Source organism: Neopelma chrysocephalum, unplaced genomic scaffold, assembly GCF_003984885.1.
Source record: "Neopelma chrysocephalum unplaced genomic scaffold, ASM398488v2 Primary Assembly neopelma1_26, whole genome shotgun sequence".
Lineage (NCBI taxonomy): Eukaryota > Metazoa > Chordata > Aves > Passeriformes > Pipridae > Neopelma > Neopelma chrysocephalum.
The window spans coordinates 23,172,777-23,194,230 of record NW_020897695.1 but is presented as its reverse complement, the minus strand read 5'-3'; the positions used below and the strand labels follow the sequence as shown (position 1 = coordinate 23,194,230).

General features: G+C 37.7%; 1 protein-coding gene across 1 annotated transcript; it reads left to right on the top strand.

Moving 5' to 3' along the window:
• The first annotated feature begins 14,800 nt into the window (after positions 1 to 14,800).
• NEUROD6 (neuronal differentiation 6) lies at positions 14,801 to 18,330 on the top strand. The gene is made up of 2 exons (XM_027675916.1): positions 14,801 to 15,001; positions 16,414 to 18,330. The coding sequence occupies exon 2, from the start codon at positions 16,435 to 16,437 to the stop codon at positions 17,443 to 17,445; it is 1,011 nt and encodes a 336-aa protein (XP_027531717.1). The 5' UTR covers positions 14,801 to 15,001; positions 16,414 to 16,434; the 3' UTR covers positions 17,446 to 18,330.
• Positions 18,331 to 21,454: the final 3,124 nt, after the last annotated feature.

The following is a 21,454-nucleotide window of genomic DNA, read 5'->3' as shown; positions in this document are numbered from 1 at the left end:
AGTCCAGCAAACACTAACATCTAATGAGACAAACTTCCCATTTTCAGACTAATCAGTTGGCTGCACTAATTGCAAATACAAATATGCAAATTTATATTAATTAATTACTCTGCTAATTAGTTCTGCGGTCTTTTTGGGGTAATAAATCATTGTGCAGTGGAAAGGAAACACGTCCTGTCCCATTTCACTCCATATCAAAATTTTATGTACTCATTGAAGAAAATATATAAAAACCCCGTGATTCTGACAGCTCTGACTCTACGGATGGGTTCCTTACAGAAAGGTATGATCATAAGAAGTCTTTCACATCTCCAGCAAATGCCATCACTGAGGTGCCTGTTAGCAATTTAATTATCAGATTATGAACTCCAGGACAAGCTGGTTTGCTGTGCTGCTGGCTGTGACTCTGAGCTCAGTAGATGATACATTTTGCAGCAAATGCTGTTTATATATACATGAAAGATAATCTGGAGAAAACCATTCACTTTGCTCTACTTGAATGTTCTGCTAAGGCTTGCACTCAAATCCCAGGAAGCCGGATTTGCTAAAACCATCATAACTATATACATTTTATTTCACATTTGAGTGGGTTGTTCAAGGAAAATGAAAAGTACTTGAAGAAGAAACTGCTTGCAGAGCCTTTCACTGGTCTTGAATTTTGATCAACGGCGAACTTTTGATTCCCCATATGGTAACATCTCTGCCTTGCAATCCTCACCTCCCAGCATACCCTAGGAAGAGGGAGGGTCACTGCACTGCCCCTCCACTGGTGTTTTGTCCAGTCTCAGATGATCTGTGGTCTTCCTTCCCCACAACAACATCTGGAAGGTTCAGCGAGTTCCCTGTACTGACTTAATGTTGCAGCAATGGCATGCAAGGAATCCCACTCATGAAGGCTTAGGTACCAAAGCCTGTCAGGGTGTGATGGTCGTGTACCAGGTGGCAGGCTTATTCTACATCTTCCTTTTTTTAGAACAGGAAAAAACATCGCTACAGCATAACAGACCAGACAGCATGTGACTGTGGAAATAGAGTCACTGAGTCTCCTCAACATATAAAGCTACACCACCTACCAGCAATGCTATGGTATGCAGCTAATCACAGGCATCCTAGGAGCCAAAGACTCTCCTAAGAGGTTTAGAAAGGCAATAAGCAAAGTGTATCCTCTTATCTCACACACGTTCAGGCTAACTAGAAACCTCCCACAGCTCTCAGGTTTCTTCATCTTTCATTTGCTTTTTTTTCACTGTTACATACTATTGTTCCATAAATGTGAAACATCTAAAGAGCATTTTCTAGAGAGTTTGAGTGTATCTTGAGTTAATCTGCCTTACAGAGATAGGTTGGAAACCAGTCAAAGATGCTATAAAAGTCAACAGAACACTTCTAGTATCTCAGAGATTCATACATCTCACATATAAAAAGTCTTCCACAATTAAAAAAAAAAGAAGAAAAAGCATTAGCACATGTTTTGCTTTATGCTTTAAATTATTTGGTTTAAATTGAAACAATAAATCAGATTTACAGGTAATTAAATTCTAAGGGCCTCTATCATCTAACCACAAGTTGAGCTGTATATTTTTCTCAGAGTTTGAAACCCTAGGATACTTCAGGATACTTCTTTTTATTTATTGTGCTTTCCAATCTAAACACTGGATTAAAATACTGTTAAACTGGTAACCTGAAGCACTGTGATTTAGGCTCTGGGAAACAAAGGAAAAAATAAAAAACTAAAACTACTTATATAGAAAGAGCAGTTTGAGGAACAACCAAAGATAAAATTTATTTCTCTGAACATTACCATTTTTGCTTGAAATAATTAAAATATTTATTTAAAAGCAAATTACCTCTGATCTTTCTAGGTCTGCAGAATCCTGGAGTTACACCATTTGTTTAAGAGTGCAGGCCTTTCCACGTGCTGAGAGTTTTGCCTGATATTTAAAAAACAAAACAGCTTCTGCTTTTTTTGTTGTTGATTGTTGTTTTGGGGTTTTTTTGGGGGAGGAGGAGTGGAGTGTGCGTTTTTGGTTGGGGTCTTTTTTTGGTGTTTGGTTTTTTTTAAACCCTACAAGGTTTCAGAGGTTAATATGTAAAGATTTTGACAAAACTTGATAGGTGCCTCTTTATGGATAAATACGAGATTGTAATAGAACTTTTAAGTTGTAGTGCACTTTAAAGAGTTACATTTAAATTGTTATTCTACTGGGACATGAGATATAACAAGATATTTGAATTAGCTTTAATTAGAAAACTTCAACAAAACATGCATATTTTTCAAATTGCAGTAGCTGTGAACAGAAATATCTTTTTTCTTTTTCTTTTTTTTATTGTGTTCAGCATACTTACATATAGTGAGAAAAAAGTGATGTTAATAAAAATGCCATCATGATAGTGTATGTTTATCCCCTTTCAGTTACTTCTCGCTGATATTCATTCTCTTGTCAGGCGCTGTGAAATTAAGACTTTCCTTAACATATAGAACAGCAGGATCCATTTGGTATCCAAGATGAAACCTAGATGAGTGTTCAGATTGACAGTGTTTTCACCCTTGCAATTAGCTTTTCACACAAATGGGGGTTTAGTTTGCACTTACACTTGGAACACGGCACCTCTTCATACAGAAAGCATCATTCACATGTTAACATTTTCACTTTTGTTTTTTTGTTGGCAAGTAAACCAGTGTGCTTGCTATTGAGTTTGGTTATCATTTTGATATATATTTTTCATTATTTATTAGTATTTTATTTAAAAAAAAATTACCATAAGCAAAGCATGAACAAATACTATCATGATGCTCCTTTCATTTGCCCTGCTCGGGAGGAGGACCTCACCTGCCTACAGTCACTCTGCTGCTTCCAGGCGAATGCTTTTCCAGGCAGAGTTTTGGGGCACCACTTTCTAGTATCTTTTTCTTTAAAGGTTAAAGATCATCCTCCCTCCCTTACTGAGGGAAGGATGGGTTGCCTCAGTACAACAGAACATGTGCCACACCACTGAGCTTAATTTGCAGCCTTATCCTCAGTTGCGCACTGACTCAGTAATGTCTGGAGGAAGGGCACAGAACTAGGAAGCCTTATGGCAATACAACAACGGTTGCCAAAAATTCATCAAGGCTTCTGACGCGTTTTGAACAAGTCCTGTTCATTCTAAACTGAGGAATAAAAGATTCAGTGATGGAAGAGAAGGCAAAAGGACAGCTAAAACATCTTTGTTCTGCTAGAACTAAGATGTGACTGATCTGCTCATACAGATTAAGATTTTTGAACAGAAAAAAACGCCAAAATTAAACATCTTAAATGGACTGTGCTCAATATGGATTTAGGCTAGAGAGCTCACTGCCACTAAAAGTAGATTTCCAATATGTATGTTTGCAAAAAGGAAATGATATGCATATCAGAGTCACCATAATTAATTATAATAAAGCTTTTGGATTATGCTTCAGGGCTCACAGAATTCAGCAAATTATACACAACGGGGTGAGACTTAAAAAGGTAATCTATTTTTAACACTCATGTACAGATTTTTATCAAAGGCTATTGACAGAAAATAAATAAGAGATAAAAACGATTTTAGATCTATGCAAACAGAAAAAATTCCTATGTTCTGTGGACTACGAATGGCTCTCAGAATTTTATTTTGTCTCTTTTCTTATTCTTTATAAGGCTAGAATAAAAAGGGAATGAGAAAAGGATAAGGAAAACTTGATCACTCCAGTGATCAAGCAATAGAGGTGGTGTAATACACAAGGACTTTTGCATCAAACAAATTAATTAATATTGTTTATCTCTTTAGAAACAATTGCATTTAAAATGGACAACAGGACGTCTATCAGTCTAGATTAAAATTAAGATAGCATATAAAATCACTGGAGGAAAAAAAGGAGAACAGACTAATGGTGGAGAAAAGGCACAAAGAAGCCCTTAAGGCAAACAATAGAATATGTAAGTATGGTAAATGCAAACCACCTAAGCAAAACCCAAAAATAATGATTGGGGAAATAGCAGTAAAATGGGAAAACCGTTTGTCTATACTGAAGCTCCAGGTCCAGAGCTCTTTGCCTCCAGGTACTCCAAGTGTAAGCATCCTTTTTCACCCAAGGGGTGAGATATCCAGTGAATCAAACTGAGACTTCTAGTCATCTTTTTTACAGGAGCAGACTACTGCTTTCCTCTCTGCTCCAATATTGATACAGTACAATCACCACAGCTCAGATAGGGCATCTGCACAAGGAATCAGACTTGAGGTCAGGCCAGGGGAATATTGAGATATTCCTGAGTCACAGGGGGATCCCAGGGCTGGGACACTGTGGTTACTGCTGCCCAAGGCAGCATCAACAAGCATCTCTAATGCAAATCAAGGTGTGAAGCAGGTCAGAGCTTCAGGGACAGGGGCCTCCACTAGTGTAAGTCCGAAAAGTAGAACTAAACCACCACAACCCTACTGGAGATAAAAAGGTCTGGCTTCCTCTCTTTTACTGTATTTCAAAGTCCTTTGCTCAATTTTGGGAAGGGGTATACTTCATTACACTGCACTGAGGCAGAAACACTGAGCCTGCAATGTGACAGGTTAAAAAGAAGTTGAGGCTGCAAGGCACCTTGAAATAGTTAAAGAGAAACCAAAATTAGAGAATTCTTCCAAGGAGTGTTTGTTTTCAATCCCAGCCATGATGAAATGTTGCTATATACTCCCTTACAGTATTTTCAACTGAAAAACTGCATTTAAATTTCAGAAGCGGATTTTTTTTCATTTTGATGTACAAAGTAGGGAAAAACAGATCATTGCCAGAAACTTAAAACAGAAAAATGCCTATTTCTCCAACACCACCAAGTATTGGAGTTTTCCTCAGGAGCAAGCATCCCCTGGAAGACCAGCTTTCTGCCTTGGCTACATCTTGTGATACAGCGGGATGGTCATTCAGAGGCAGGGTCACACTGTGCCATAAAAAATGTGTTGCAGCCACAGAACAAAAGCCATGAAAAAGAATTGGGCTCCACGCCACAGGTCCAATGAACTAATGTGTCTTCTAGGACGGGATACATTGGTGGTTAAATGACTAGAGAAATATACAGTTTGAAACAGCTCAAAGAACAGGTTGTTCCTGTTGGGATTATTGACCCCACAAAGTAATGGTTTTCATTTTCTGAGAAGATAATCAATAGATTTCATTAATGATGAAACAAACTCAAGAAAATTCTGATTTGTGAGAACAGCTTTATCATGAGGAAATTGTTCTGGCAGAGGATCTCCAACCAGCTCCATTCCTGACCCTGCAAAGATTGACAGTGGAGTTCAACTTATTTAACATCAACCATCAAAAAGTTGGCTGTTCTTAGCAGGTTGTCTCGGATGCACACAGAGTTAGTGGAAAGTAGCAGAAGGTGATTCATTGAACTTAGTTTAGACATCCCAGGAGAAACTGTTGCCTCCTCTTCCCCTTCTGTAAAAGCAAGCTTAGACGTTTGGCTTTCAGTTTAGCAGCTACTGAGTAGCAAACTGAGGGTAGGTGAGTCCTTGCCAAGCTTCACTTGTACATGCAAGGTTGTTATTCAATGCCCATCTAACATAGTGCTGGTGCCAAGCAAAATCCACCTGGACTTGAGTTCAGTGAAAAGCCCCTACCTTCATTGTTATTCCTAGAATAACTGTGGATTCATGTGTCTGCCTGGAGAAAATGGAAATAATAATACTTTGGACTCTGTGAGATTAAGTGGCAAAGACCTGAAGCTATGGTGTTAAATATGTGGCTGAGAGCACAAGATTACAACAACCTATAACTACAGGAATCTCTTTTCATTCCCTAATTGGAAAAAATCTCATTGAAAATAGGAATGAGAGATTTGGAGTGAATTTTTAATGGTGTTTTTAAAGTCCCAATGATCTCATGTTGGCTCGACCACATTTCCTGTAGTGTTTAGGCATCTCAAAACAAAGCCTTGAATCGAGGTGACTAATAAATATAAATAAATAAATAAATAAATAAAAGACCCATGGTCAATAAAAATCTCTAAAAAAATAAATAAATCAACTAGTGTTTTGGGAGGATTCTTAATGGTTTGGAAAGGTATTTTTGGGAGAAATGATTTGGGGTATTTTTGTTTTTAATTAACTTCAAATTTTCTGTTCCTGTTTTAATTTTTCTTTGAATTAGCCGCTATTGTAATGAGCAGAGAGCAAAATGGGTTTGCACGTAGTTCTTTAACGTTCCCTACTTAACTTACTTAGAGAAAAACTGAATAAAAATACTGTCTTTTGGTTAAATATTTTTTTATCAGTTAATTTATTTTACTGTACCTCAATTATTTTTCTTTTTCAGCATTTTACTTATCCAGGATAAAATTTATCTTTATGCAGTAACACAAAAGCAACTATGAAGGTTAAGTCTGTAGCTGAATCTTAAATCACTTTTCTTATATAAAGCACCTAAATTCACCTTTTCTTCTGCAAAAGCAAGATACATTTGTCATATTTGACTGTAGCTTTACATAAACAGAGTTTAAATAAAGCATTAGCACACAAGATTTGACCAAGACAAAGGTTTTTGACCATACACTGCAATTTAAACATCTGACTTACATGAAAATTAATTATTCAGTTTCCCTGGAATAGAAGAGGAAGCACAGTTGGGTCTGGATCGAATTTATCAGACGGTGAACTAGCTGTGCTGTAAATAGAGAAAGCTAGACTGGGCTGCAGAGCAACAGTAAAATGTTTAGGCTGTGCTGCCTTACCTATAGAACATCCATAGGCAGCAGTGTCACTGACCTTTTATTTTTTCTGCCCTGCCTTCATTCTATCCCCTTCTAGTTCACACCACCATTGCCCCAGAAAACCAGTCATCAGTAGCATTACTCTTGCCTCAATCTATCCCCGGTAAGATATTTGAGAAGGCAATCAGCCATCCTGGAAAAAAAACACAAAACTGAAAAATATACTTGTGCCTATGAGATAAAAAATTACGTTTGTACTTGGGACTTCGACACACCAGGCTCTCACATGCTTCTCCAGCTGCCTGACTACCCTTTTTTCTAATCACATGTGGATACAATCACTTGCAGATATAAATAGGGTTATGTGCATGTCGTAGAAGTGTGCATGGAATTCACAGCAATATTCACAGCATCCACCTCTGGGAACTGGTCCCTTATGGTTGCAGTCAGGAACATATGCTTTAAGTACATAGTTTGAATAGAATTTCATTATTTTCCTTTGAAGTTGAAAATTTTTTCAGTCAATGAACATCTCATCACTTAGAATTTAGAATTAGGTCGATAAGAAGGGCACATGGCGTGTGGGTTAGATCCAGACTCACCATGGGAACTTGAGAAATAGCTCCTCCATTAAACACTCCGTGAACCAGCAGGAACTAAAGCTTAATTTCAGTTCATACAGTGCTCTAAGATATTTACTTGCCATGTACTGTAAGAAGTGCAAAGTAATTTTCACAAGTACTGAAAGTAAAAATGGATTTCCCTTGCACAACTTGGATAAGAAGTCCTTGGTGCTCTGAGTATTTTTTCCAGCCACAGATGGGATTTTGCCATTTTAATAGTTTTTATTCCATAATAATACTTTTATGCATAAACAATTTTTAACTTTTCATCAATGTCTCCATGGATTAAACAGTCCCTAAGTACACATTGACAGCATGGAACATTATGGACCCTTAACATTTAAAATGGGACGGGAGGGAACTTGTGTGTGTATATTTATCTCCTTGCTCCCTATCTTTCACAAACTGTAAGTTTTAATGGCGGTTAACTCTAGACCACAGCACTTCTAAATTAACGATATCCTTGCAAATTCTAATTAGTATTCTAATTAGTTTGACAATTCTACTAATTAAGAACATTAAACTTTTTAACAAAGGCTATCTTTTTTTGTTGTGTTTGGTAAAATGGAATTGAGGGTATAAGGGAGCCTGAACTACTACTACAGAGAATTGCTGATGATTAAAAAAACCACCCATATTTGGGGAGCATGTAGGAACATTTAGAAATGGCAATTAAATAAGATGAATAGGCTCTCTGAATTATAGGATAGTGTAAATGATAGAGAAAAGGATTTAAAAAGTGAAAAAGGCAAATCCACAATACATGGCTGAAAGAGGTTTGCCTTTTGGAAATAATGATTTAACCTAGGTGCAATAGGGATTTCAATACATTAGGCAAATTGTGATATTCCTTTGTTTGAAGAAAGATCACTTTTCTAAATTTTCTTTCCTTTTAATATGAAAAAAGTGAAGAAAATATGTTATACGATGTAAAATTTTCAGTAAATATTTGTTTCATATCAATCATTTTAAGAAGAAATTCCTTTGATTTAATGTATTATATGCTTTTCAAAAGAATCATCCTTTTTAATCCCTTTAAAACTACTTAAAGATATTAGTTTTCCTAAATATCTTGTTCTCTGACTGAAATTTCATTTTAGTGCACTTAATACACAAAGTTTTATGCCAAAAAATATACACAATCTTCTGAGAGAAAATAATTTTCTGGTTCTTTGGTTTGTTTTTTTTTTGCCACTTTATGCTACAAGGTCAAACTGCAAATATCTACCTCATAATGAAGATTTCTGTTTCTATGGGTGTAAGAGCAGTTGCACAGAGTCTATGCAAAAAACCTCATTAATGTTAGCTTGTGTCACAGGAACCAAATGAATAAAAAACTGAATGGAAAGCAATATTCACTCCAAACCCCACTAACGTGAGCCTCAGAGATTTCACTCTTTCAACACCCAGCCTTCAAGACACAGCACAGAAACACTGAATCTCTCAGGATTTGGCCCCATGCTGTAACACCAAGTGTATTTCCTCCATTGCTTCACCACATCATTACTGCACTGTCTGTATTCACACTGTTCCAGTTACCATCTGCTGACATCAGCTGTCTTCAAAATTCATAGCAAAGTACCCTTTTGAGATAAAATTTACCTAGATGGTATTACATAGCAAGATATCTTACAGGTCCAAATGCAGAATGCAGAAGCCTGCATGTCTCTCTAGGCAAAAAGCGCACTTAAAATTTCAACCTAAGTCATGCATAAAATTTCCGAATACAAGAATGAAACCCTGAACATACTATTCTTCAGAATGCATGCCTTTGAACACCTTGTAAAGTGCATTTTTTTCTCTCCTGCTGTTACCGCCGTAATAAGAATTGAACTACAAGAAATATTTCTCCAAAAATAGAAAATGAATTAAAGATGATCAGAAAGAAACCAAAATAAGGCCAGATATGTCAGTTACACACTGGCTTACATTACTAACATTAACTTGGGGAAAAAAAAGATTCCTAACTTGCAAAAACATATGCATATTCAGTGGCGTTTCTGCTGACCACTGACAGTTTCAGCATTTTTCAAACTATGCACAGTCGGAATTTGGGCTCAGCAAGCCACACTTCCTTCTTAAGAAAGGGAATTTGGCCAGAAAGGAAGGCTTTCTGCCAAAGTTCTAGGTGCATTCTGGCCACGGTTTTTTGAACAATTTGGAGCTTCAAACTAGTCCTCAGCCAGCCAAAAGGATTGAAATGAGAACTCCAGGCTGCCAAAAGATATTATTCAATTTCTTTTGCACATCATGTAAGGTGAGACAACTTGGCATAGTGGTTACCTTCAAAACAAACACTGTATATTCAGACTGGGGCATGATGACTGGTGGACAAGGCAAGCTCTACGGTTTACACAACTCCTTGAAGTTTACCTAGATGTAAGACATGGTAATTAAAGAAACTACTGTTTATTTCATCTTTTACATGAATACATAATTACCTCACCTCTCTTTATAGCAGATCACAACTTTATGTTGATTTTGGCAAACTTGACTGTTTAGACAATGCTGTTTTTGAGAAAGTGTCAAGGTATCTTATAAAAAACATCTATGCAGATGTAAGAAAAATCCTCTCTTGAGTTCTATTTGTTTATTTGTACACTTGAATAGATGGGAACCATCATTTTCTTCTTAATTCTCTTCTATATTTGGCTAAGAATCTAAGAGATTTACCGCTAACATTATCAGTGTGTCCACTTGTCCACGAAATTTGGTGAAAAACATATTGAAATGGGTTTTTATAAAAATGAGAAACATCATTTACTCTGCAGCTAGGAGTAATAGAATTGTTCATTCCTCACTGAAAAAGATTGTTTTTTAAATACCAGTTTTCCAAAATGATTTTGGGAAAATATCATTACAACCCTATCCGTATCCAGCATCATTTTAGAGCTGAGATGAAAGTTTTCTCAGAAGCTTGGGGACTGAACTCAGAAAACAGTTTTATAAAACCCTGTTCTATTTGTAGTTAAATTCCACCACAAAATCTCCAGGACTATCAGAAGAAAATTAATCCTCTGGGTAAAAGATCGCAAATGATCCAGCTCCCACACTCAGCTGTGACAAAGTGGGATGGTCAAGATCCTCCAAAGTGTATTGCTGTCCATCTTCCACTGTGTTCAACTCAGTGCAAGAAGCAAGAAGACGAGATGATTAAGTAACTGTACAGTTCATTTAATCTCCTTTTGAAAAATTATTTTTGGAATGTTTATCAAATAGACATTGGGCTTTTGATTACTCCTAATACTTGTATTGAGTATTTTGAATCAGTGGAAAAAGTTCAGGATTGGTGCTGTAAGATCTTATGCCTCCCTTTTCCTCCTAAAAAGTAGCATTTCCCTGCTTCAAAGCACTGTCATGAAGATAAACATTTAATTCTGGCCCTAGCTTAGGTTTTTTAATTTGGTTTTGCTTTTTTTACCCCAAGTTACCTTTCTTTTCAATAGGGAAAGATCTTCAGTTAGGTTTTTAAGTACATACTTTATTACATGTTGCAGATGCTATTTGGGAATTACGGATGCTAGGAGCAGTCAAAAGTGTAACACAGATTTCAAAACATAAGGGAGGTCATAGTTCATTAACAGATTGGGACACCTGATTGCACAGCTTTTCTACTTTTTGAATGAAAATTTAGTTAACTTAATCAGACCAGAATCTCAGGAAGAGCCCTGTGAAAGGAGGGTTATAAATTCAGATAATAAAAAGCAAACGAAAGGGAGCATATATTTCCATTATAATAAACCTGAGTCATCCTGCTCCACACTTAAAATTATTTCATAAAAACAAGAACTTCACCAGAGTTGTGCTGATGGAAATGGCAAGTTCCCCTCATAAAGCAGTCCATAGTCTATGGCAGCATACTGGGCTCAGAGAGACAGAAGAAAGCTGGATCTTCCCAGGCGGGGGGGACACATATCACTTCAGTCCCATGGTACGCTAACTGTACAGAGGATAGGCAGTTGCAGTATGCATATGGCGCATTGATCTGTTCTTTTATCCTAGCAGCTCCTTTTGTAGGGGCACAGTCCTACCTTACCTGAAAGTCCCAGTTCTGACCAGTCTGAAACTCACTGGGATTTGTAGACCAGAGTCCCTGCCCAAGATAACATCCTCTTTGTAAAATAAAACAAACCAAAATAATTGAAATAAATAAATAAATAAACAAACCACACACACAAAAGAAAACAGCAAAAAGAACCCCCAAACCAACCAAGCAAAGAAAAAACCAGAAACACACACAAAAAACTTGTTGAACACCCCCTCCTGAGCATTAAACTCAGCAGGAAACTGGAGCCACGGTTTTTCCTCATTGTTGTCCATCTATTTGCTGCGTGTGGTCTGGCTTTGCAATTTAGGATGCACTAGACACACATTTTCTGCTAGTCTTGCTCCCAAGGCGGCAGCTACCCAAATGTTTGGGTTGTGCATACGGGTGCTATGAAAGGAAGCCAAAGTCGCATCAGATCATGAGTGTGGAAGAGGGAGTCTGGCATAGCAGGACTGTCAGTATGACTAAGATGCAGTGATGTCCAGTGCATCCATTTGAAAGCTGAAAAGAAAAAGTTTCAGCTAACTTCTCCTTACAAACCATGTCCTAATGCACATGAGGTCCCATTGCTCCTAGTGAACAACCAAGATTACCACACTCCAAAATGTTCCTGAGTTCCTTCATTTGATGCAGTTTTCCTGTTTCATCAAAACAAGATGATACGGGCAAGTTAGAAGAGGGTGGGAGAGGATAATGAAAAAAATAAAAAAAAATTTAAAAATAAGGAAAAAAAAGAGAAAAAAGAAGAAGTGTAGAGACAATCACAGGGGCTCTGATAGGTCAGCCCCCCGATGCCCCATGGAGATTGTGCAGTCCTTTGAACTCAGTATTATTTCAGTGAATCTATTAATGACTCAATATTATTTCAATGAATCTATTGATATTTGATTTTGCTAAATGTACTATAATAATATTGCACTTTTAATACATAACTATACAGTCTGGGCACAGGAAAAAATTTGCAATAAGCATTCACTAACATATTGGGTGTTGTGCACCCATTCTATAGAGTGCATTTTACTGTATTATGTGTATTATTCTTAACATGCATTCACAGTATGTGAATAACTGCAAAGAAGCAGTTATTGGGTATGCTGTGAATGCATATTAACAGCAGTACACATTTGCATATCATGGATTCATAATACAAAATGCGTAGTAAAATCCTTATGAAAAGTTATTATGCATGCACAGTAGAGGCTTTTTAAACCTTGATATCTCAGCTATTTTGTTTCTCCACTATTTATTTGAAAATATTAAAAAGGTCAAATGATGGATTAAGAATCTGCAAAAATGTAATGTTACTGCTACAGAGGCAATCGTTCAACAGAAACTAATTCATTTTGGGTTTTAATAGCAGTAGGAAAGCCATTCAAAAATGCATTTGAGTAGTTTTAAAAAAATAACCAACTACTTCAATAAGAAAAATGATGGAGAAATATTTTTGTGAAAGTGTATTTTGGAGGCTGGGTGATATAACTGAAAATTTTGTTGGTACTTCCCTTAACACAGGACCAGTACAATGTCAGCCTTTCCTTCAAATTCTCAAAGTATTTCGACTAAGCATTCAAATGGGGTTTGGGTACTCAGGACTTTTCATATTTAGATTAAGATTTTTCAGAATATAATTCTTAATACATAAATTCCTATTGAGAATAATGGGATTCTACCCTCTCCTCTGTTACAGAGATTGCAATATTTGTGATAAAATGAAGCAAATATTATGAATAGTACAGCACTTGCTCCTTTGGGACAGTTTCCTCTTAAGTTTTAACATCTTTGGCACTTCAAATAGATTTTCCTTAAAAAAAAAAAGGAAAAAAGAAAGCCAGCGTTCTGTAGAGAATGAGTGATTTGATATGTCTCACTTCTTAAAAACAAACAAATGAACAAAGAGTAAATTTTTGGGGTGAAGGTTTTTTTTAATGAAAGTCTCTAAAATCATTAATTATCATTTGTACATTACATTTATGTAGATGTACAAAACAACTCTCCACGCAGACCTATTTTTCTGCTGCTGCCTTATTTTTTTTCCCTTTTCTTATCAAAAAATTTCCAAAGAGATTTAAATGAATCTTTGTGGGGAAAAAAAGAATGGATTGGGACTGAGAACATTAATGCCAATCTTGGGCCCAGTGTGAATTAAAGGAGATGAATTATAAACCCTTAAAAACCAGGATTTATAATGGAAATGCTGACATAGACCCATAACAATAGCAGCTCTGCCAGGGATAAAAAAGCATACTCCACCACTCACTATTTTAAAATAGAGATTACTCAGTCCCAAAAAAGGAGTGATACATGATAGCAATGAAAGCAAAATTTAAAAAAATATTTCTAAGGTGATGCATCATTCCCCCTGTAATTCTCTTGATATTTCCTCTTCTTAAATAAATTAAAAACAAACCACAAACCCCCAAAAAAGCAAGGTGTATTGGAGTTTGCCATAAGCTCCACAGAAAAACTGAGCTGAGAGTCTTTTTCAGCTTCATTTAGCAGTGTAGAAAGAGACAAAAGGGTTAAAGGATGAAAAGCAGGGAGTACAGTAGAGGCGGCTGACGGGAGAAACAAGGCCATGAAGAAAGGAGCAGCCAGGGATGAAAATGGAAGAGTAGGGGGAGAGTTTTAGGAGGAGGAAGATCAGGTTTCCAAAAGGAATAACTCAATTTCTGAACAGATTTTGAGGAAACATTCACAAAAAAGGCCAGGCAGACAGATAATACTTGGCAGGGGGCAAAATCTTGGAGCATCCAAAGTTACACCTGTGAGCAGGTGCACCCCAGTCATATTGCAATGTGTCAGAGCAGGACAGGGACCAGCGAGCCCTGCCACGTGCTTTTGAAAAAAAGTCACCATTTGTTAAATCTTCATGTTGTATATCCAGTTTTCCATAAATGCTTCTTTTCTTTTGGCAATGTCAAAAACCACGAAGAGATGTGAGGAGAGTATTTCTTACTGACGGCAAGAGATTTGCTCCGATTGTCCTGTACTCTGGGGCAACAAACTGCACTCAAAAAGTCCCCAGACCCCAAAAATCACTCCCAGCAGCATCACAAAAAAAACCCCTTTTGTGATTGTGCTATGCGTTATAACACCAGCATTACTTCCCCAATTCTGCCTTTCTTTTCTTGCCTTTTCTTTTTTCTCATATAAACAGTACTGTATTAACAACCACAGGGCAGCTGTACCTGTAGGCAGGGATAGCACCAAATGTTGGCATATCTATCCATGCAGCTAGGCTGCTAAAAAGAAGCAACTACAGTGGAAATGCACCTACTGTATGCAAAATGCTGGTGCTGATTTTTTCTTTTTTTTTTTCTGTCAGTCTAACCTTCTGTGTTGATACATGAATGCTGGTACCCACTTAGAGGGATGCCAGATGATCAGTGCAGAATGAAGGTCCCAGGAGAAAGGCTCACGTGGTTTTCTCTGCCCTGTGACGTCACTAGCAGATGGCATGGGTACCAGCTCTGGCAGTTGGCATCAATGTCACTTTTTAGAGATCAATGAGATAGTGCAGATATACACAGATCTAGACTCCAGGAGACGATGCGACATTCAGACTGAAAAGATTTGGAAGGCAAAAAATGAAAACTGATTGTTGAATGAAATAAAAAGCTAAGGTAATACAAATAAAGATATATTTCAGTTGGTGCTGGGTGTGCATGCAAGTGTTTAAAGATACAGTATCATTGTCTTGTATTTTATGTATGCTATTTACTGTCTAATAACTCCTCCTAACATTTTATTCTTGGGATGCAATTGCAAACTTTCATTGCTTTTATGTAATATTGCAAGTGTGTAGACAATACTGATAAGAGTTAGTCTTTGACCGGGGTTTTTGTTTAGTTTTTTCTATTAAAAAAGTCCCTGCATTTGCTTTGCTTGTCTCTTTGAAGACCATGGGATCCAAGCTTTTGCTGCTCCCAAAATACAAACAAGCAAAAAAAAAAATAAAGCAAAGTAACTGGGAAAAGGAAATTATTTTTCCATTCCAGACTGGATTCTGAGCACACGTGCAGAATTGCAGTCAGAATCTACAGACTGCTCCTGTCAGCTAAGAGCTGGAGGAAGACATCTGAGCCTCGCAGAACATAAACACTGCTATAGCGTGCAGGGAATTTTTCACCTCCCCCCCAGTTTGATGGGGAAGAAAAAATAAAGGAGAAAAGAAAAAGAGAAAAAGCAAATAAGTTGATTTTAACAGAACAGATAATATGAATTAGAATTTTTGCTTGGAAAAGGGAAAAAAATGGTAGGGGGATTTTATTTCCTAACTCTAATCCAAATACATTTAGTGTTAGATAATTCTGAGTTTTGTGTTAATATGAAAAAAGTAATATTTAATTTTAATAAAAAACATTAAAAAACTGCTTTGTTTTTCATTATGTTACAAGTTGAGTGATCGTGGGAGATGTTCTATTATTTTTTTCTTCTCACCCACTACAACTTACTGGAGTTTAATATCTCGATACATAAAGGAAGAAACATGGAGGGAAAAACACTACAACTTTGAAATATAAGTCAAAAAGTGATTTTAAAATATTTACTCCCAGGTAATAGAAATATCGCACTTTGAATTTTAAGGCTGCACTTGCTCTGCTAATTTTTCCACCTAGGGGAATTTGAATTAATGAAATTTCTGTATTGCTTTATCATGTTTTGCATTTCTTTGAATTCCATCATGGTGAGATTTAGAAGGGGTTGTTTAAAAATAAAATAAATAAGCAGGGAGCTAATTGTATATTTTAAATATTGATTTCCTCTCTATTTGTCTGTGAGAAATGTGTCTTTTTAGTTGTAAGGTCCAATGTATTGAGTGATTTTTAGAATTCTTGACAGTTTTTATGTTTTAAAAAGTGGTCATTTGCAACTGGCATTTTATGCAAGAAAAATAGATTGTGCATTTATATACCCACACACTCATATACAGATAGCGCACACGCAGACACAAGAAAGCTGCATGAGGCTGTGTGTGTGAGTCGGGAAACTTTAAAAATGGAAATATTTAAACATTGCACTGGCATTCTTTCAGGTGACTTAAGATTATAGAACCATGTTAACACTGCCATTTGATGAGTCTGTTGTGATGCCAGAATCCCAGATGTGTAGAAAGTTTTCAAGAGAAAGTGATGACCAAAAGCAAATGAAGAACCCAGAAAGCTTTTCAAAGCAGATCGTGCTCCGAGGAAAGAATATTAAAAGATCTCCTGGAGAAGACACAGAAAAAGAGGAAGAGGAAGAGAGAGAAGAGGAGGACGAGAATGGCTTACCTAGGCGAAGGGGCCTTCGGAAAAAAAAGACAAGTAAGATAAGAATGGAAAGGATCAAATTCAGGCGACAAGAAGCCAATGCCAGAGAGAGGAATCGCATGCACGGCCTTAACGATGCCCTGGACAATTTAAGGAAAGTGGTCCCATGCTATTCTAAAACACAAAAACTGTCCAAAATAGAAACTTTAAGACTAGCCAAGAACTATATTTGGGCTCTTTCTGAAATCCTGCGAATTGGCAAGAGACCCGACCTGCTCACCTTTGTCCAAAACCTGTGCAAGGGTCTGTCCCAGCCAACTACAAACTTGGTGGCGGGATGCCTGCAGCTGAATGCCAGAAGTTTCCTAATGGGCCAAGCGGGTGAAGGCACCCATCATACCCGCTCGCCCTACTCCACCTTCTATCCCCCTTACCACAGCCCAGAGCTTGGCACCCCCCCAGGGCATGGGACTCTAGACAACTCCAAGTCCATGAAACCTTACAATTACTGCAGTGCTTACGAGTCCTTCTATGAAAGCACTTCCCCGGAGTGCGCCAGCCCACAGTTTGAAGGTCCCTTAAGTCCTCCCCCCATTAACTATAATGGGATATTTTCCCTGAAGCAAGAAGAAAGCTTGGACTATGGCAAAAATTACAATTACGGCATGCATTACTGTGCAGTGCCATCCAGGGGTCCCCTTGGGCAGAGCTCGATGTTTAGGTTGCCTACAGAGAGCCACTTCCCTTACGACTTACATCTGCGCAGCCAGTCTCTCACCATGCAAGATGAATTGAATGCGGTTTTTCATAATTAATGAGGAAAATGAAAATAAACAGTGGTCATTCACCTCCCTATCTAATTAAGACGAAGCAGATGCTTGGGCACTGTGTAATTGGCACAATTCTATTTAACATGTTTACTGGTTCCTAAAGTGTGTTTCAACTATTGTGGGGATTTTCTATGTATTAATAAGCCCTTTCCCTTTTTCTGATAAGTATTTTTCCTTTTTTTTTCTGTAGTCACTGTGAGATTATGTTTCCTCACAGAGGTTATTTCTTCCTCCTTTCTTCCTTTTTATTTCCCTATTTGCTTGGTTTGTTGAGCAGTGTGTCTGAACAATATTGCTGGCATAAAAGCATACACACTGTGTAAGGTCAATGTCTATTTTGATTGTACAGTAATTATACACATGCATGTTATTGAAATCAGATTAATAAAAATATGTATTTATAATTGGAAGAAAATATATATTATGTATCTGAGGAGAACTGGATTAAAAATATTCAGAACATTAAAGAAATTATCTTGGAACTGATATGGGTTTGCAATATGCAGAGGTGAGAGTGCAGCAATATTGAAAGCTATGCAAAAAAAAAAAGGCCAACCAACAAACAAAAAAACAAAAGAGGTTTTGGGTTGTTGTTTTTGGGTAAGTTAAGGAAAAAGAGTAATTGTCACTGACGTTATTCAGCCTGACTTTAGAGTGTTGCTGACAGGGGCCACATGCTAATATTTAGATGATGTTGTCAAAAAATTGCCTCAGTTGTTTTGACCATATATAATCAGCACTTTTTTTTGTATAATTCTGACTTCAGATGTAAAGGTTTGTTATAAAAATGTATAATTGTGGTTTCTCACTACGTACTTTAAATACAATTAAACATAGATGCTTCCACTTTTAAAATACATCTATTAGCTGCAATACTGTATTTTGTCTGATACTTATTATTTCAGAGTATACAGCTGCCTTTGTTCTTGCCTACATAGCTTTTATTCCCAAGACCCCAATATTGTTTGAGTCCAGGGATGCAAGTCACGATTATCAGTGTGAACCTTGTGCTATCTTCAGAAGGATGTATTAGCGAAGCAGCAGACCTAAAATATCACAGAAGCTGTATGCTAAATGAAATACTTGTTAGAGGAAGAACATAACTTTATGTTTCAATGAAAAGCCAGATTTCATACAGGAAGGGGCCCTGAGCCAATAAGCAGGACACTAGCTGCCCGTCTGGCTCTGGATCATGGAGGAGTGGCAGGAGCGGGAGAAGCGTAAGAACTGCAGAGAGAAGGACTTCCTGGACATTGCTAAACTTAGTCTTGACTAATAAACAGCTTTGGTAAACTACAGATGTGCCTGCAACCCACATTAGCTCAGCAGCTACAGGGGTCTGCATGGTCCCTTACATCTTAAAAGAGTTGAGCCTAGTTGAGCCTCAGTCATTTTCTAACCAGTCAGAGCTATTTATCTGTAAGCTCACGAGTAATAAAATGAATGAACAGTTGACCTAAAGGCCAACAGACTTTAAACTTCTGAGTGAAAAAGACCTCTTTATTATAACAGATAAATAGCAGCTACCTGACAATCAAATGTACTCTGCTGTGAACCAGGAGGGAATAATTTTTAAAAGCAATATAAAAAGTGCAAATTCAACACGCAAGTTGGAAACCCCTGGCTGAATCAGAGTCTAGGTCACAGTTTGTTAATGACACATCAGTCTCAGAGCCTCACTTTGAGAGTGCAGCTTGACAAAGAGGGGACAAGACAATTTTTCCTGATAATTTGCCCAATTTTACAAGCGGAACTACTTGTAAAGAGTCTGCTCCATCAAGCATTGCAGCTCCTTCAGGACAACAGCAGTCTGACATTCATCTCCCCCAAATAAGATCAGGGTCAAGAACCATGGAAAGTACAAGTAGCAGTTTTATGCCTTGGATGAAAGGTCATGGTGATGACTGTCAGCTCAAAAGCATCCCCAGTTGTTTTGCACTGAATATAGGAGGGGCTTGGGAAAAGAGAAAATGATAAAATAGATTGCTTTTGCTGTTATTCAGAATTATCTGATATTCAGAAAAACATGGAAAGGTAATGGGAGAGAGAAGGGGGAAGCCAATCAATGAGGAGAAAGCACACAGTCCTGGGCAGAGATTCCTGCACACTGAGAAATACTAATATATAACAAGAAGCTACAGGCAAGTGAACCCAGAAACAGGGGATCCTTTGAAGTGGGGGCAGATGCCCTCACACTGAACAGTGGCAACAAACTCATCTAACCAACTTTACTAAGAGAAGTTCACCAAGCACTTCAAAGCAGCCTTGCTGCACTGGGGAAGGGTGTGTTTGCATAAGCTGAGAATGATGTGAGTAGGCAGATGTAAAGTCCTCTACCAAGGGAAGGAAACACTGCAATACATTCAGCAGGCACCCAAGGGGTGTTCAGACTTCAGGCTCTGCAATCTGGGGGTCTCCAACTCTGTGGCCTTATATTAAAGCGATAATTCAGTGGGCCAGTTCCTGTTTCCCTGTCTGGCAGCAGAAGCAAAGGGAAGGGGGAAAAAAATCCCTGCCAGTTCAGATCTTTCTCACTCATTCCATGACAGATGGGGAGGCAGTTTGCAGTCAGATTCCTGCTCTGGTAGCTGAAGGCATGCACCACATTTGCTTGGGGCATTGCAAATTGGAAAGTCACTCTAGAGTAAATAATGGAGCAAGTAATAGAAAAATATTGAGACAGTATAAAAAACCTCCAACATTCCCTTTCAGTAGGGTATGGATTATTTAGAGCTATGGAAGTAGGGGATTTCCTTGAGCACAGGCTCTCCGATATACCTTCTCTTTCACGCATACAACAAATATTTCTCTGCTTCTTCAATGGCCAGTCACAGAACATAAGGTGCTCCAAGCATGATTTATAAAAGCCTTTGAAGTTGCCCTATTTTATAGAACAAATCTGAGTGCTGAGAAAGTTCTGGTCCTTTAAAATCACAGGAATAAAAACAAAGGGTTTCTTTACCTCTAATCTCCACTTTATGAAGTTTTTCTCCTTTCAACCCTTTCATGCAGCAAAACAGAGGTGCTCATATATGCCTGTTTTGTTCTCCTGTTAACTACCTTCACTTCCTTGAGGATAGAACTGTGCAAAAGAGCAACTTGTCCAGAAAAATTAGGTGAGAAATTTCTATTGTTCCCTGCCTTCTACCACAAAAATAATGAAGCCTTCTGTCATTTTTAGAGATGGGAAACCAAAAGCTTGCGGAAGAAGAGCTATTTCACATGTGGTTTTGTTACACAGTGGAACTCTTTGCCATTATATCCCAGAGTAACATTTAATGTGATTTTTAAAAAAGCACTGTGTGTTTTTTGGTATCAGAAAGACACTAATTATTTAAGAATGGCTGTACTGGTTCAGATTAGTCATCCATCTAACCTAACATCCAGTTTCCAACATGAGGGTATAAAAAAGTTGTCCAAAGATGTCAGAAGAGGGTGAGGAAAATAGGTATTTGTTTAACTAAAAAAATGCTGGAAAAGAAGCTAAACATCATGTTCAAGGATTTCAGCCAGTCCTGATGAAGGCAGGGATGTGGCTGAAATGGAAAAAAGGCTGCGAGATATAGCAATGTACTACAATGTTTGCAGCCTTTCCTCTGCAACACTGGCCTCGCCTGTAATCACTGAGTAGGATGGCCTGGGTAGCACTAGGCTGTACCTCTGAACTCCATTCCAAAAAACCCTCATCAGGAGTAAAATTTAAAACCAGTGGCCCAATCCCTGCAGTCCTACAAATTCCAGTGTGACCCCAAAAAGAGAGGGAGTGGCAACCACTGCTTTGACAGAGCTCAGTGGAGATCACAGACATCCTCGGAATTACAATAAGATTACACTCGTTTTAGGACAAATCCTGGCTATGCTTCCTTTGGGACTTTCTGCATTCTTTCACTTCATAATTATTTCTACAAAGATTTTTAAAATGTATGGAGATTGCACAGGCAAAAATATGATGGCAGGGTTTCTTCTGTACTAGCAATTCCCTCTCCCATTTTTA